Here is a 17,747-nt window from a genome sequence, read left to right on the forward strand (position 1 = left end):
CAGCCCAACAGGAGAATCCATACTACATCATTTTCTTGTTTATCAGGTTAACCATTTATGGTCTACGTCTCCGATTCAAAGATAGAGGTTTCATGAAGGCGATGACCTTTATGAGATTTTATTTCTTTTTATTTTTTTACTTTCTCCCTCAAAAAATTCTTTTCATTGTGAAATAAAATGTCATTAAAAAATGTGCGTAAAACTGATACGCAGAGCTCAACAAGTAGTTATAAAGTGAACGACACTGTAAAAGTCCTTTTGGGTCAAGAAATAGAAAACAGCCCTGTTTACTTAACAAACAGGAAGCTCGTGTGCCGGGTTGGTGGGCCTCTGGGCTCCGCTTTATGAAGAGAGCTATGCCTGTCATGGGCATCCTTCCTGAGGTCTGGGGAGTATGTCTGTGCTCAGTCGCTTCAGCCGTGTCTGACTCTTTGTGATCCCGTGGACTGCAGTCCACCAGTTTCCTCTGTCCATGGGATTCTCCAGGCAAGTATACTGGAGTGGGTTGCCATGCCCTCCTCCAGGAGACCTTCCTGACCCAAGGATGGAACCTGCATCTCCTGCATCTCCTGCACTGCAGGTGGGGTCTTTATCCACTGAGCCATCTGGGAAGACCAGAGAGTACGCTAAACCTTTCAAAAATGAGCTAGGATAGAGAGCAGATGCTCGCTGCATCCCGCCCACTTCCCATCATCACAGGCAATGGTCCTTCTTAAAATGCTGATGTACCTTGAGTGTGCAGAACAGGGCCTGGAACAACACATAGTAGGTACTCAACATATAGTGGTTGAATGAATAAAATAGGTTGGTCACAAATCAGTGATATCTGTTGGCACTCCATTATAACTCATGGTAAACAAGAACTATGACTTCCAAAATATTTTACTAAAGGCAATCAGAAGTGCTTTCCCAAGGTATCATTAGATCTGGGATAAAACTTCCCAGATAAAGCTAAAGGCTCTGCTACTACACTACAACTCCTCTGGAGGTGTTTCTGAATGATCACTTGGACTCTGGCATTACTAAAGGCAGAACCCAGAAGAATCTCCAGAAAAGTGCTGAAAATCTAGCCCACTGGGGACAACGCCATTGGAACCTGAACCCAAGAAGACCAAGCCGTGTCCAGAGCAATCTTCAAGCATGCATTTTGGACCTCTGCAGAAGGTAACTCCTAAGAGAATCCTGTTTGGTTAGCACATTTCTCCCCTTCCAACTACTTCCGGAGGGGTTTTTACCAGCCGTCTCCTCAAGTCTCTCTCACCTCAGCCTTTCCTCCAGAATCCTGCATAAAACCTTTTCCAAGAGTACCCCAATTTAGTGGACACAGAGTAATTAAATGGATGCTATCTATTAAGTCTGTAACTTCAGTTCTTTGGGAAGGAAAAATACAAAGTGAGTGGTTATGTATTTTTAAAAATGCTTTAGATCTGCATATTTTATTTTCGAAACTTTAAAAAATTCTAAGGTGAGGCTAGGAAAGAGATAAGAAACTGCTGGAGCCCTAGAAGCAAATCCCAACTACTGGAGAGGACAACCATTGAGCTAATGTTCTCTGAAGGTATAAGGTAGCTTTTGGGAGCATTAGTCAGAACACATGCTACATAAGATACAAGGGGAAAAAAGATATTTGGCATCGTTTGCACAACCCAAATTTAACAGAATTGCAATGACACTTAAAAAAAAATACACAAGCTGTATGTTGTTGTTTTTGTTGCTATTTTATAAATTTGCAAGGTACTTCATACCTGGTTTTCATTCTGACAATGTCAAGAATGGCATAAAATGAGCAATGTGCTAGGGAGATGTAAATGTAGCTAATGACATATCAAAAAATATGTGGGAAACCCTCATTCGTCCAAGTTAAATTTCCCAAACATTTGGGTCTAAATAGATGATATAAAAATAGCAATATGAAGGCTACACTGCTGTCTCTCAATTACCAGAAATATTTGCACTGAGAATAGTATATAAAGCCCTATATTTTAAAATTAATATGACAATAATTGCCATCATTTTTTACTATCATACTTTTAAAAAGCCTATTATCTTTTACAGAGAAAGGTGGAACTAAAGATGTTTTCTTTCTCTTTGGGGAAATTGCTAGAGAAAAGCAGTAATTTATGACTCACTGCCTAATCTTTGCTTCATTCTCACCACTATGAAGATCTGTGCACATATGGAATTCAATTCATAAAGAACTTTCACAGCAACTGCCCTGACTTCTGTTTATGTATCTTAAAGCTTTAGACACTCTACTTAATGCAGCAAGGAAGCCCAACTAACCAAGAGACCCACTTCTCTCCCTGTTCAAGTATTTTGTGACCTGAGAAAATTATGACTAAAAATTAAGTATATCTGTTAAGTCAATGCACTCAACAGAGCTCGGTTGCCATTGAAATGAAATAAATCAGTTTTTTCTAAATCAGGATTTAGAAAGGATTCAAGATAAATGCTAGTATGGGAAGGGGATGGGGAAGCCACTGGGATAAAATGATTCCAAGTTTCTAATTCTAATAGGCCAGCATGCACGAGCTGTAAAAGGAACTGCCATTCTAGCGAAGTGTCCTCAGCATCATCAATACACACTGACCTTCTGTCTAAGCCCCTCCCATCTCTGACCCCAGGACAATGCTATATAGCTTCCTTAAAGACCGTTATTTGGAGACTTCGCTGGTGGTACAGTGGCTAAGACTCTATGCTCCCAATGCAGAGGGCCTGGGTTCGATCCCTGGTTAGGGAACTAAATCCCACACGTCACAACTAAGAGACTGCATGTCACAACTAAAGAGTCCATGTGCTACAACTAAGACCCAGCACAGACAAGTAAGTAAAAAAATTTTTTTTAGCAAAAGACCACTATTTGTTTCAACGACACACACAACTAGCATTTGAATTGTTATACAGGAATCGCTCCTTCCATCAACCACAGGAGACAAGTATTATTACCATGTTCATCTGAGAAGTGAAGGAAGCAAGGCCCCAAGAGGTTAAAGGACTGACACCTTCAAATCAGACACTAGACTTTCAGGGTTTCTTGCTGAAAACGCACCCAAGCTCTCTCCTTTCTCTCCGACACAGTCCAAGTGCCTTTAAGGATACGGAGCCAAGCAGTTGCACCGTGGGTGTTGGACAGAAGTGATCTGGCGTGAGCTAAGCATCGTTAGTGAGAAATGAGGAAAGGGTGGGATGTAACCTGAAGGAAAGGGACATTTTCTGGTAGGGAGGAACTTTCTAAAGATTTAAGAGGGCGGAAGAAGAGTCTGCAACATGACTGCTTCTGTTTTGCCTTGTCCATTCCCTCTGGTGAAGGAGAATGACACTTTCCTTGAGTTTAATAAGACAGAGCACTCTTTCAGTTCGGAGTCTGGCAATTTTGTGACTACTGAGCTGCTCCATGAAAAAGTTAGGCCTCGTTAAGAATTTTATTTACCACCTCCCGCTAAAGCAGAGTCAAAGACTCTTGGACCAGGAAGGAACTGCAGATTGGTGGTTTTCAAAAAGTATCCCAAGGAACCCTGGGTCAAGCTTCAGGGGTTCCAACAAATATTGGTTTCAAAGTGAAGCTTTAAAAATTATTTAACTTAATTTAAAAGTTCATTTTAAAATGTGGAGCCTTAAAAAAAATAAATAAAAAATAAAATGTGGAGCCTTAACTCTGTTATATATAAAATGTCATCTTTCTGGAGACCACTGATAGCTTAACTTATGTTAACAAGTTAATTCAGTCCTGTGTATCACTTGTTCTTCCTGCCTCATAGGAGTGGCAGCATTTTGGTTATATGTGGTTTCCCCAATGGCTCAGTGGTACAGAATCCACCTGCAATGCAGGAGACACAGGAAACGCGGGTTTGAGCCCTGGGTCAGGAAGATCCCCTGGAGGAGGGCATGGCAATCCACTCCAGTATACTTGCCTGGCAAATCCCATGGACAGAGAAGCCTGGCAGGGGACAGTCCATGGGATCACAAAAGAGTCAGATACGAATAAAGTAACTGAGCACACGCACAAATCTTTCCAAAAATTCAGGCCTATGCATGTAAAATGTACAATTATGGCATCAGTAGGGTCTATATGCATGCCTTAAATCAGGCTTTGTCAACCTCAGCAACACTGACATTCTGGGCTGGATAATTTGCTTTGGGGGCTATCCTATAAATAGAAGGAGGTCCAGGAGCATCCCTAGTCTCTACCCATTATATGCCAACAGCATTTCCCAGTCGTGAAAACCATTTCTCGAGACACTGAAACTACCCTCTGAGCACGCCTCTGGTGGAGGACCACTGTCTTAACCTAGATGTAGGAAACAAGTGTGTCTGCTGTGATGAAGCTTCCGATCATGGCTGACAGACAGAAACATGCAGACATTTAGATATACTTGGTGCTATCATTTATAGAGCACTTAATATGGGCCAGTATTTGGATTAATTTATCTGATCCTCTCAACAATCCCTTGAAGTAGTACTACCATTATCCCCACTGTGTAGATGAAAAATGAGACTAGAGAGATCAAATAAATTTTCAAATATCAGTTAACTGAGTAATGCATACTCATGTGTGCTCAACTGTGTTTGACTCTTTGCGACCCCATGGACTGTAGCCTGCCAGGCTCCTCTGTCCATGGGATTTTCCAGTCAAGAATACTGGAGCAGGTAACCATTTCCTTCTTCAGGGTATCTTCCCAACCCAGGGATCAAACCCACATCCCTTGAGTCTCCAGCACTGGCAGGCAAATTCTTTACCACTAGCACCATTGGCGAAGCAACTGAGTAATAACCAAGTAGTTAATATAGAATTATAGACGGCTTTAGTGCCTATTGAAAGTTTAGGATGTTTCGTGTCTGCCCTTTATTATGATAAGGAATAAGGGCAGTTGCTAAATGTGTCAACTTAAAAGCAAAAACTTTTTATTATCATACTCTCCTTTCAAGCAGCTGAACAAATTTAATTAAAAGGATCATGAGATTACAAGGCGAATTGTTAAAAATATTATCTCATTTGTCACAATGCCCTTGTGTAAATGATATTTCTTGAAGCTGCAATCAGCAAAATAAATTTATAGAAACATACTAGATGCTAACACTGCTCATAACACTCATCCTAACACTAATTTCATGTTCAGGGCTTATCACTTAGCAACTTTTTTCTAATTGTTGGACTTTTAGAAGAAATAAATATAATAAATGAGAACATAAAAGATAAAATTAAATTTTAAAATACATAAATTACGTATTTTTGTGCTTTATATATTGAGTCTGTACTTTAAGATTTTGCTTGATAAAAATGAATTCAATTGCTTAAAAACACACAAAATGAAAACCATTACTGTTTTTCAATCCATTATTTTACAATAAGAAAATACAGTCTCAGAGAATGATACGACCTTTTTAAAGTCATACAGCTCATTCATGATTCAGAATCAGAGCTCAACTCTCCAGATTACAAATCAGGGCTGTTGGAGAGACCCAAGTTCCCTTGTAAGCCTATGTAAGGATGTATGATCTGTTTGGGTATCTGGGATTTTTTTTTTTTTTTTTTGACAGCTTGATGTACTTGGTGTGAGAAGAAAATAAATTGCCTCCTGAAGTCATACGGAAAGCCAAGAATTCATTAAATAATAGCTAATAACAGTGAAGAATATTATATTCAAATAGAAGGTTTAAAACATTAGCTAAATGTTTTCAGATCTTGTTCTCTCATAATGTAGACCACTTAACTGGTCTTAAGTCATTTTATATTTAGTGTTGGGAAAAGTCTTAACCATCTTATATTTCTCATTATATTTCATTACATTTGTTATCCCCATCTGAGCTAATCCTAAGTTACACTTCAGGATCTATGTCCCCAGACTAGGACCACGCAAGTCCCCTGTGAAGCTACTGCGATTGCAGACGTAGTAACAGAGGGAAAACAAAAGTGCCTCTGGAGCAAGGTCAAGGGTAATAACAATAAGCAACGCCACAGACCTTTAAAACAAATAAACAAGGCTTTTCTCTGTGAACCAAACTATTCCAAGCCACACACGACGAGCAAGTGTGGCTATCTGCAGTCATCACTTAACGGAGATCTCTCCCTTGTCAAAAGCAGGAAGAGCCAGTCCTGAAAAACCAATCAAGCCTCAAGCCAGGAGTACATGGGAAAGAAAACTGCATTGTAAATTCACACTATTAACATATCAAAAAAAAAAAAATTGCACAAACAGCGGTGAAGTGACATACAGCTTGAGGTGACTTGAGACCAGAAAAAAGAAAAATTAATGATTGGATAATAGATTTCCAACACTTTCCAGGGAAGTTGGTGCCCATCTGCCCCAAATGACATCTCCTCTTGATGGTCCCACCTGTCATTTTAAGTGACTGTACTGACATTCTGGTTCATACATGGAGATTGTAATGTGTTTTTGTCTTCATGGAACACCCACCCAGAGAGTCTGAGGAACTCCACCAAATGATGACTGTGATTCCTCTCCCTGAAAACCCACCCCTTTTGTCACGTGATTCCACAGCGCCTGCCATTAAGAAGTGGAGATTCTCCTGCCCTTTGAATCTGGGCTGCAGTTGTGGTTGGCTTTGGTCACTGGAAGGTGGCGGAAGTGATGCTGGGCCGGTTCTGAGTCCAGCCCCCTCAGGCCAGAAGCATTGCTGCTCTCTCCTTTGGAACCAAGGACAGTCCAGCTGCCACATGGGCAAGCTCAGGCAAACCCACTGAAGGATGGAAGACCCTGGAGGACAGAGAGAGGCCATTCTGGCCAGAGTCATCTGAGACCAGCCATGCCCTGGCAACCTGGCAAGGTCCTGCAGACCAATGAGTCAGCCCAGGAGAGACTGGAAGAAGCACCCTGGTCAAAGATGCCCAAACTCGTGAGTTAAGTGAATGGCTATTGTGCTGAGCTGCTAAATTGCAGACAGGTTGTTACTTAACTGTATGCAAGACTCTGGTTCCTAGACTTGGCTCTACCAGCTGAGTTCCTGGTCAACACCAAGGCGCTCACACTGTTGGAGGCTCCCTTTTGCTTTCTTTCCACGGATCATCTTTTCCTTCCAGCCTCTTGACAGCACTATAGAGTTGGTTGTGAATTTGCAAATCTTTCTCTTTCTAAGTGAAGTAATATCACAACCTCTGAAAACCTGACTTCCAGAATAGATATGACTAATAAAATATCTTTCTTATCATCTACCATGGAATGCACTGTGGATGATACTGTGCAAAGATAAAGACATTAAAAAGGAAATATTATCTCTTCCTGAACACTGCCCGCCCCCCCACCCCCGGCCCAGCAATCTGAAACAGAGTTGAAGAGGCAAGACTAAGACACAATCAATAATACAAGTCTCCACCTGGGTCTTAAGACTCAGCGGAGGCAGCTGAGCACAGTGAGCAGAACTGGGGCAGGGACAGTGGGGGCAGGTATCAGCAAGGAAGCTCAATATTGCTAGAAATTCTCTACAAAGACATAGAACCACTGGAGGTCAGAGGTGCATTAAACGAGTTTGTTGTTTTGGGTTTGTTTGCGAGGATCTTTGTTCCTCAACCAGGGATCAAACCTGTGCCCCGTGCAGTAGAAGCGCAGATTCCTAACTGCTAGACCACCAGGGCATTTCCTAGTTATTTTAGTTTTAATAACATTATTAATTCTTTTTAAAACCTCCCCCCTCCCTTTTATCTAACAGGAGAAGGATACATGGAACTCCATGGTTCAAATGACCAGACTCCTAGAACATGAGTGAAGGCAGGTAAATGGAAATGACGGGGTGTGTCTATGAGCTGGTGAAGACTCAGCATTTTTCTTAAGAGTAGAGGGGATACAGTCACTCAGTAGAAAGGAGCCAGGCAGGGGCACAACCTGATGCCCAAGGTATTGGGAGTGTCCAGGAACGCCTTGACGGCCTGGAAGGGGGGATGCTCCTGGGGTGGCGAGAGGCATCAGGGAGGGAGCTGGAGGGGCAAGCTGATTACGTGTGAGGGTGACAGCCCCCGGAGAGGCTGCCCTCCAAGGGACAGATTGTGGGTGTATTTTGAAGACACAAAAAAGTTAACCAGATTAGTGACTGAATTAGCATGCATTAAAAAGGATGCCACGGTCTGAAGCCAAGGAAAATAAACAGTAAAGCAGACGGAGGTCAAAAGACACTTCGCTCAACTGAGAAAAAAAAAAATTAGGTAATAGCTCATTAAGTGTTCAGCAGCCAAGCTTTGCCGTTAGGCAGTTAGCTCTATCCCTTGCCCCTGAAACTTTCTAAGCCTCAGCTTCCTCGTCTATAAAATAGGTTTAACATCAATTGGGCTATTGGGAGGGTTAACTGAGAAATTACATTGCGTCGTTGGCACAGCGCCTGGCTCACTGTAGACCCATCTGATCAGTAACAAGGCTCAGGATGATAATAGTAGAAGTAGCAACAAGAGTAACAACAGTGGTGAGTAGAAGAAAATGTGACTTCTGAGGGAAGGCAGAAAATGACCTGGATTCAGTTTTGCAGAAATACAGACTTTGATCAACTTCCCCAAGTCTATCAAGATAAAAAGTTACTCTGTGGACAATTCTAGAAGGAGGTAAACCTTATCCAGCACAGTGAGGAAAGAAACACCTGGATTCCAGTGGCAGCACCTCTAAACTACTGACTTGCCATCTTGATTTCCTCAACTACATGCCTGTTACAAGATACAAGTGTATTTGAAGATACACTGTAACTGGCCTTACCATCACTGCTCTATTTGCACTAAACAATGCGTGAGAAGCCTAAAAGCCTTAGTACAATTTCTAAGCTATGAGATTCAGAGAATGGCTCCCTTGCTGGGGACTCTGACTCTACTACAACAACCAGGACGGAGGACAGAGCCAACTTCCGGTTTTACCACTTCTTACTTAGTGATTTGGCGGAAGGGATGCTGGAGCCTGACTGCCTGGCTTGGAACCCCAGTCCCAGCTCTTAGTAGCTGTGGAAACATGACCCGTGTCTGAGCCTCTGTTTCTCAGTTTCCATCTGTACAATGGGAACACGAACAGTGTCTTCCTCTAGGGTTGTTAGAAGTTCAAGTGGGTTCGATGGCCTGGAGCAGGCATAGTGCTAACTAGTGTCACTGACTCAGTGGACATGAGTTTGAGCACACTCCAGAAGACAGCGGAGGACGGAGGAGCCTGCAGTTCTCGGGGTCGCAAAGAGTCGGATGTGACTTAGCAACCGAACAACAATAACAAGGTACTAAGCAACTGATTGTTCAGGAAAAACCATAAACAATTAGTCAGTGTCGCAAATCCCCCGTCCCTGGAAGCCTGAGCATGTGAGTGTGTGACTCCAGGCCCCATCTTCTTGTAACAACCACCTGCTCCCTTTTGTGACTCAGATCAGCCCTTGTCTCGTGGAGCTGCAAGTCAGGAAAACCGACTTGCAGGAAAAGAGGAAAAACAGGAAAAGAGCCACACACTCTCTCTCACACGAATCACCCACCACTTTGGTAAAATCCAGGATTGCAACAAGGCATTTGGACTGCCTGCACATATGAGGGAGGCCCCTTCTGACACGAAGAATTTTAGTCACATGATCAGTTGAGTGCTCATCATGAGAAAAGCCAGGCAGGGTTAAGAAAGGCCACACTGAAGATGCGAAGGAAGGCTGCCCAAAATAAACCTTTCCAGAAGGCATACTTAGGCATAGGAAGAGCTCCAGTTAAGGGCAGTGAAACCTGAGGTCATGAATGGCAGAAAACTGACTTTTCTTTGGAAGAAAGATGCTAAGATGTTTGACAGCCAATCAGAGTCAGCAGATAATAAGGATGCCTCGTTTACCAGGCGTCTCCTGGCTCCCACCTTCTCTGGCAGCACAAACAAAGGTATCACTGGATAAGGAGCTGCCCTTTACAGACAAATGGTATTGTAACTACAGATGCATAAAATTCTGGGAAATAGATGGAGGTGGCAGAGCAAAGGCCCATGGGAACCCGCAAGATACAACACAAACACTCACCAGCTCCCCGTTGTTGATTCAAGAAAACCTTTGCCATTTTACCGCTGAGCTCCTAACACATTTGAAACAATTCAGCTTGGACTCATTTGCAAGTCATTGCTTTCTGAAATCCACCTCTCATGGTTAAGATGTTTTCAGCCTCAATTTTATGAAATTAATAGAATGCGGGAGACAGAACATTTTTTTGGCCAGTTTCCAAACTAAAAATAGTTGAAATGACTTGTATCTTTTTATTTTCAAAAAACCCAGTACAAGAAGATTAAAAAGATATTCCCAGCCAACAACTGAGGTGCCAAGTTTCTGTCAACTGCTTGGTTCTAATTTGGAGAGTTAGATTTACATGTGATATCTTGAAAAGTGTGGTTTTTCAGAAAGAGAAGTGATGTAAGGCCACAGCAGGCAACTTTTAATCAGGCGTCTAATGACGATACTCCCAGTTCCTAGATGTTACAGATGAGTCTCAAGATTTTCTAATTCTAACTGCAGAACATCCAGATGCTTGTTTTAATTCTCCTGTCATGTGGCCCCACGAGGGGGAAACATGGGGCTCAATGACCATGACTCAGCCAGGCCTCCAGTTCAGGTCAACCTTGACCTACGCTGAATGCTTCAGACCCAGCCCACAGCACCAGGCCCTTTTCATGGTCTGGAACAGAGAGTGAGGGAAAAGAGCTGTACTGAAAAAAACTACAACTGTACTGGAAACAAACAAACCAACCAGGTATCAAGTGCAGCTTCCACATCAGTGGTCCTTAGGCCTTGCTGCATTTTTAGAATCATCTGAGGATTTTAAAGAAAACACCAATGTCTAGGTCCTATCCCAGACCAACTAAATCATAATTTCTGGCAGTGGGGCTGGACCCTGGCATGTAAAATACAAAAGCTTCCCAGGTAAGTCTAATGTCAGTCAAGGTGAGCTCTGCTGCTAGATTAAGAAGAGGTGGCACAGAAACTGTAGGAATTTAACCTCCCCTCCCTTGCAAAGCCCCAGTCATGCGGCTACTGAATCCCTCGCCCTGACATGAGACAGTCTGCCTTCTGGATTCCAAGAAAGATCTGGGCAAACATGCAGGCTGCAGCCCTCAAAGGCTTGTCTCCTAGGCTGAAACGTAGAGCAGAGTTTTCAAAATTATCTTTGCCGTCATCCCAGAAAGCCATCAGCAAGGGCTGCCCCATCTTCTCCTCTGGGGCAATTACAGTGCTGAGCCTGGGAAGCCTTGGTCCTAGGAAACATTAATCGCAAAGGACTAAGGAATGTTAAGTGTGGGCTCAGGCAGGAGAAGTCTCGATGGTTTGGGGAAGGGGTTTGATGTCACAATCACAGATGCTGGGAATCCTCAAAATGGGGATCGGGATGGGTGGCCTTCGAGTCCCCTTAAAACAGCATTCCACCAGCGATTTTTACTACTACTGTGTGTGTGTTCAGTAGTGCAGTGAGTCTGTGGTTCCCTGGACTGTAGCCCGCCAGGCTCCTTTGTCCATGGAATTCTCTAGGCAAGAATACTGGAGTGGGTTGTCACTTCCTACTCCAACGGGATCTTCCCGACTCAGGGATCAAACCCACTCTCTTGCATCTCCTGCATTGGCAGGCAGATTCTTTACCACTAGCAACACCTTGGAAGCCCTTTAATCCTCCTGGGTTCCCTTAAAGTCATTTGTGTGTTGAATGTGTGTTGAAGGAGCAAGAAAGACTCCCCTTAATCAGCAAGCAAGAAAGAATCAAGTGTTTTCCATCTCGCTTTTGAAAACAAGAAGATACGGACACGCTTGAATTTGTCTCTGTGCTCCGGTTCTGCAATGACGTGGCTGGCAGAGGCTCCCAGCCCCGGTGTCCACAAACAGCTGCACCCTAGGGTCCCAGCAGGTGCACGCACAGAGCCTGGCTCAAAAATTCAAGACGAGAACAATGGCACCGTTATGAGGCTGGGGGACAAGGCCCAATGCTAACCCAACATCTGATAAGGGAAAGAGCTAGAAGCTCAGCCACAGCTCCCCGGGGTCTGGCCCTTTGGTCCCGGGATCACAGCCACGGACACAGCCAGGTGGAGTACCCTGGCACGAGCCGCTATCAATTATAGGGCCTGATCAACCATAGAGCAAGTGGAAGAAAAAAAATAATAATCTCTCCCTCTCCCCCGAAAATGTATTCCTTTCCTTTTCACATATCTTCTCCCGTGGGCTGCGCTGCCCCTGTCACCAAGTTTACATTTACATCCAAATATGCACACACACAAAAAAATTACCGATGCATCTCACTCCCCGGTGACTTTGTAACAGGTTGCTAGGTAACAGTGCACACAAGTCAGGTTTCAGGACCTCTAGTAAGCCACCATAAAATAGCTGCACGGGCCTTTTGCATAAACAGCGTGCATTTGTTATCTGTTTTCTTATGCCCGTTGATCAGTCAGTAAATACTGCGACTGCCAAACCCGTAAACAAGTCCCCGTTAATAGCCGGCTGAGGAAACAGATGACAGGAGAAGGCTTGGGCGCATGGTTTTCCACCCCAGCCTCCTGACTGGCTTTTCCTCTTGTGTTCCTCCTGTTTGCAAGCCTGGCTTTCAGCAGCCACAGGTCTTATCTTACACTCCCTGAGAATGGGTCTGTAGCTAATTACAGACTGATGTGGGGCACCCATAGCTAAGCCCACCAGAAGTTGTGTATTATCAAGCCTTCCTCTACCCTCTCTCACCTTCCTCAGGATTTAAAAACTTTCTGGAGTCCTGGAGTAAAGAAGACACCTTCTTCCTAAGAGCTACTCACCCCTCCAGTTTCCCCCTTGTCTGCTAAGTAAGGAAATGTCCCATTTAGCCATCCTAAGTGAACACGCCCACCATTGCACTCCTTCCCTTCAGGAAGCACTAGAAGAGCCCAGGAAACGAGCCCCTTTTGCTCTGACATTGGTGGGACATACTATCAAGAAAGAACCAGTGCTCTCCCAGAAGTGAAAATTGAAGGATCTGCAGCAAAACGAAACCCAGAAGCCCATGTTTTCCCCACATCTCCAAAGATGTTTATGTGTAAAATGCAGAGTTTTTAAGAGCACATGTTCCCTTGGCTGGGATGGGAGAGGAGAAGGCAGGGACAGATCTTTGTTCATTGCCACGCTCAAGGCACCTGACTTCCTGCCACTTGACCATTCACGGTGTAGGATGTGCTCACCGGTCACGCAGGGTGGGGTGCCTCCCTGTGACATTCCATCTCAGTTCTTTCTGCGACGCCTCACTTCCATCCCCTGCCTTTCCTTATTTCTTCCAACCAGCCCTGAGCACTCCTGAGGGGCACAGACCTGGGGTGATGGGAACGTTCCAGAAGACCTGACTGACGTGTCACTGAGCAAAGGGACTTCAGAGTGAAGCAGAACCTCTAATTCACCTGGCGATGACATTTAGTGAAATTTGACTCACAGTCCATTTAAAGGAAGGTGGTGACCAATTATTCTCCATTTAAAAGGGTATTGTCAATCTCCAAAGAGCTGAAATGGCATTTGGAAATCATCGTGGGGCCTGCCGTCTTTACTGAGAGACAGAACCAATTCTCAGCCGACCTTTCCCCACCCTCTACATCTCTTTTAAAATTTAAAATCAGACTTTAAAAAATATAATGAGTAGCAGCACAGGCCCACAACAAGTTTTCTCATTACAAAAAAGTCAGGAAAAACAGTGCTCCTCCGGCATCATGACACTCCCTATTCAATTCCACGACTTAATCAAACAAATTGGTGGCTGATGGGGCGGTGTGTGGGGGGGAACTAAATGAAACATCATGTATAATTTGATGGTGAAAGTGGTATCAATTAGTAATACATTTTTATGACATACTACAACTTCTTTCTAAAAAGCACTTGAGGCAGCTGCAAAAGAATATTAACAATTTTTTTTAAATTCCACTTTACATGAGGTTCCTAGTGTAGTTATGTTCACAGAGACAGAAGGTAGAATAGTGACTACCAGGGCAGAGGGGAGGAAAGAATTCTTGGTTAATGGGTACAGGGCTTCAGTTTGGGAGGATGAAAAAGTTCTGAAGACAGATGGTAGTGAAGATTACACAACAATGTAAATATATTTAATGCTAAGGAACTGGATACCTGAAAATGGTTAAAAGGGCAAATTTCATATTTTTTTTTAACCACAATAAAAAACTTTCCATTAGGAAAAAACAAAACCTAAAGATAATTTTATCATTTGCTCAGATTTTAAAACTCTAAAATTTTTCTGATAGTACTCTGTGTATATGTCCTTTAGAATCTTTCACATCAAGGCAATTAAGAACTTGAGTATATGCAAAGCAAGATGTCCCATACAAGCCCTTTCAAAGAACCCAGTGGAGAGACAAGTTAAATAAGGTTTAAGGTCAATGGAGAGACAAGTTAAATAGGGTTCAAGGTCACACAAAGAACTAACTGTCACCAACCTGGCTGCCTGTGACCTGTCCCCCACAGCAGGAACCCATAACAGGGGGAAACCAGAAAGAAATCAACCATCTCTGTTGTTTCGAGACCCAAACCACAGCCATGCCTACTTCCACAGGACAGTTTAAAAAAAAAAAAAAGTCTCAAGGAGAAAATGTGTGAGGGTGCAGACAGCTGTCATGTAGAGGGACCTTGAAATCACTTAGTCCTACCAGCTCATCGTATAGCTACGAATACTGGTGGATAGAGACAAAACGGGGGAGAGAGAGAGAGAGAGGGGACACCCCTCTTCAAGTACCTGACAACTTCATGAGAAAATCAGACGCCATCTTAACAGAGATGTCCTGGCTGAACAATGCGGACGCACTGTTGGCCGCGAACTCGGAGGGCTCTCTCAGCTTTGTGTGGTTGGCTGGCCTGTCGGTAGCATTCAGAGGAAAGGAGGTTGGCAGGCCGTTATCTTCCTTGGGCTCCTCCTTCACCAGCAAAGGCGAGACGCCAGCCCCACCCTGGCTAGTCCTCTCTGGAGTGCTGGACTTCATCATGGTCCCCACTAGCTCTGTCCCTCCTCCTTCCCTTTGCTGCCCCAGGCAGGCACTGTCACTGAGGTGGGGAGGCCCCTTGACCTCGGGGTCTGGGAGCTCCTCCTTCACCTTGGCTTCTGTCCTCAGGAAGTGCTGATGGCAACGCATGTGGAGCTTCAGGCTGAAGTGGCGGGAGGAAGTGAACGGGCAGAGCTGGCACTGAAAGGTCTCTCCCCGGTCCTGGTGCTGATGAACCTGATGGAGAAGCAACAAGAGTGAGCTGGCCACTGCGTGCCGACGGAGGACGCCCTGCTGGGCCTCCACCCTTTGCATGTTTGCATGGCTGAGCTGCTGGGTCACGTCTGACTCTTCGCGACCCCGTGGACTGTAGCCCGCCAGGCTCCTCTGTCCGTGGGATTCTCCGGACAAGAATAATGGAATGGGGCTGCCATTCCCTTCTTGGCCCAGGGAATCGCATCACCAGAGGAGCACTTCATCGCGTATTTCAGGTCATGAGGGTCATCCCTAAACACAAAGCGGGTCCACACAGGTTAAGAGTCCACTAGGAGATCCACACTCAACAACCGGGGATGCTGTCTGCCCACGGAGGCTGTCTAGGGTAGAAACCTCTTCATGTTCTAGTCATCCCACCTCCGTTGATGTCTTCAAAGAAAACATTATAAACCCAGCACAATTTGAACTAACGTAATTACTAGTTGGGGGGGGGGTGGTCAAAAGAGGTACCCTGTCAAGTCATTCTTCCCACAATATAATATGTTACATGGACCCAATGATTACCACCCAGAGAAGTAGTTATGCTTTGCAAGCATAATTTCCACTTTCAAAAATGCTTCTCTAGGTAATTAAGACTGTGGAAAATAATGCCTCCAGGGCATTCCCGTTTCATAGAGAAATTGAGACCCTGGAGCACGTGGCCAGAGCAAAAGGACATATAAAGAAAGCAGACAGGGAGGGACTGCCCTGGTGGCCAAGTGGTTAAGAATCCGCACTCCCACTGTAGGGGCATGGGCTCGACTTCTGGTCAAGGAACTAAGATCCTGCATGCTGTGCAATGTGGACAAAAATAAATAAATAAAAACAACTCTCTAAGCTTCTAAGACACCCTTCCTTTCTGTATTCCTCCAGCCATCTACAGGCAGCATCTAAAAAAAAAAAAAAAAAGGAGCACAGGGGAAGAAAAACCAGAGGCTGATGCCCACCAAACAGTCTCAGCAAGATGAAACCAGAGGTGCCAAATATGGTTCTTTCTAGCAGGGTCTAGATAGGCATGTCTACCACGAAAGAATGCAGACTTGGAAACCCAGTTCCAGCCTTGCCTGCACAATACCTGTAAAAATGGGAAGAAACGTTTTTCTTTCCTTCCTGTCATGATCAAATTTAGGGCTTGAAAAAGTGAGGAAACCGCTGCATTGGCCTGAGCCAGGCGTGGAGCTGGCAGGTGTAAGCTTGTAACTTCCCCATTCATCTCTGCCAATGTACTTGAGCACTGACCTGCTCCACCCTGCTATTTCAGGACTGGCCCTCCCTCGAGCAGAAACTGCCAATGGCGTAGATTTGGGCCAAAAGATTTGGGGAACTGTGTGATTTTGGAAAAAACGAGGGAAAGGAATTCAAACCCAGAGTCAAACCGACCTCTCCTCTTTGGCGATCTAGGCAGGATTTGAACCCGGGTCGAATGAAGGTGAAAGGTTAAAGGTTCCTTAATCCACTGGGCCACCTGGCCCCTCTGCGTGGGCTTCCTTTCTAAGAGAGCAAGTTTTACTACAGCTGTTTATGCATTCTGAGTGCAATCCAAAAGCATTATTCACCAGCCAAAACATACTTTTAAATAATGTTCAGTGACCAACAAAAGCAAAGAAATTAAGTTAATGGTGAGATCCTGTCGCTACAGCACCCCACTGTGGCTTTTTGAAAAAAACAACAGAAGAGATTCTGGGTCCCCCAAAGCATGAATTTCTCCAAAGAAATAACCAGATACACTTAAATTCAGCAGCTCATTAAAAGGCTTTCCGCCTGCCAGGTGGGGAGAGGCTGGAGGGTGCCACACACCCTTTGTTGCTGGCTGAGGACTGTCTCAGTTCTTTCACAACAAAGGGACTTCACTCTGGAGTGGATGGGTTCACTTGCTTTCTCCCTCACACAGTCGGGAACATTCCCCACCCTCTCTTCTACCCGGCTCACACGGGAGCTGGCGCTTTGTGGGGCCTCCGGTCACAGCCCCGGGGGACCCTGACAGGTGCCACCCACTGCTTGCCCCGGAGCCAGGTGGTAAAGGTCACTAGGCAGAAAGCTTCTGCCATCCCCGGGAGCAGGGTGGTGGGATAGATCCCGTTTCAGAAATGTCCGGACATCTATTGCCCCGGCAGAGGACAGGCGCTAATCAAGAAGGAAGCTCCGGAAGCAGCTTCTGGAAAAGAAAAAGGATGGAGTCCAGGTTCTAAAATCCAAAATCCTGGATTCAAAAGAGTTCATGCCCAAGCCCCATGCACAGCTCCTTTTCCACCCCATCCTGGCTTGGCTATATTTAGTTGCAGGAAAATGAGTGAGTGTGGAAAAGAAAAACAGTGGATGTGGTGCTGACGGTCACACTTAGCATCATATTTGAGCTAGACCTGCCCAGAGGGGCTGAATCTCACATTTAGGCCGTGGAGGGAAGGCTCGCCCCTGCTCTCCTGACAATAAAAGCCCCTTCTGGGAGCATCTGTACTCTCTTTAGCCTGACATTGCCTTCAAAATCGCTCTCAGTTGGCTACGGTCAAGAAACCCTTGACTAAAGCGTGTCATTCTTTCCAGGTCACGTAGAGAGGGGCTGCCTGCTGGTCACCCTACACAGAC

The 17,747-nt window shown here is 44.7% G+C and overlaps 1 protein-coding gene across 8 annotated transcripts in view; it reads right to left on the minus strand.

Moving 5' to 3' along the window:
* Window positions 1-17,747, minus strand: part of ZNF827 (zinc finger protein 827) — a 186,736-nt gene that overhangs the window by 117,410 nt on the left and 51,579 nt on the right. For all 8 annotated transcript variants that reach the window (XM_043902546.1, XM_043902547.1, XM_043902549.1 and 5 more), the window contains exon 4: window positions 14,666-15,146. In XM_043902546.1, coding sequence (XP_043758481.1) covers window positions 14,666-15,146 — 481 coding nt within the window. The remainder of the gene's footprint in view (window positions 1-14,665; window positions 15,147-17,747) is intronic.

Source organism: Cervus elaphus, chromosome 5 (assembly GCF_910594005.1).
Source record: "Cervus elaphus chromosome 5, mCerEla1.1, whole genome shotgun sequence".
NCBI classification, from domain to species: Eukaryota; Metazoa; Chordata; class Mammalia; order Artiodactyla; family Cervidae; genus Cervus; species Cervus elaphus.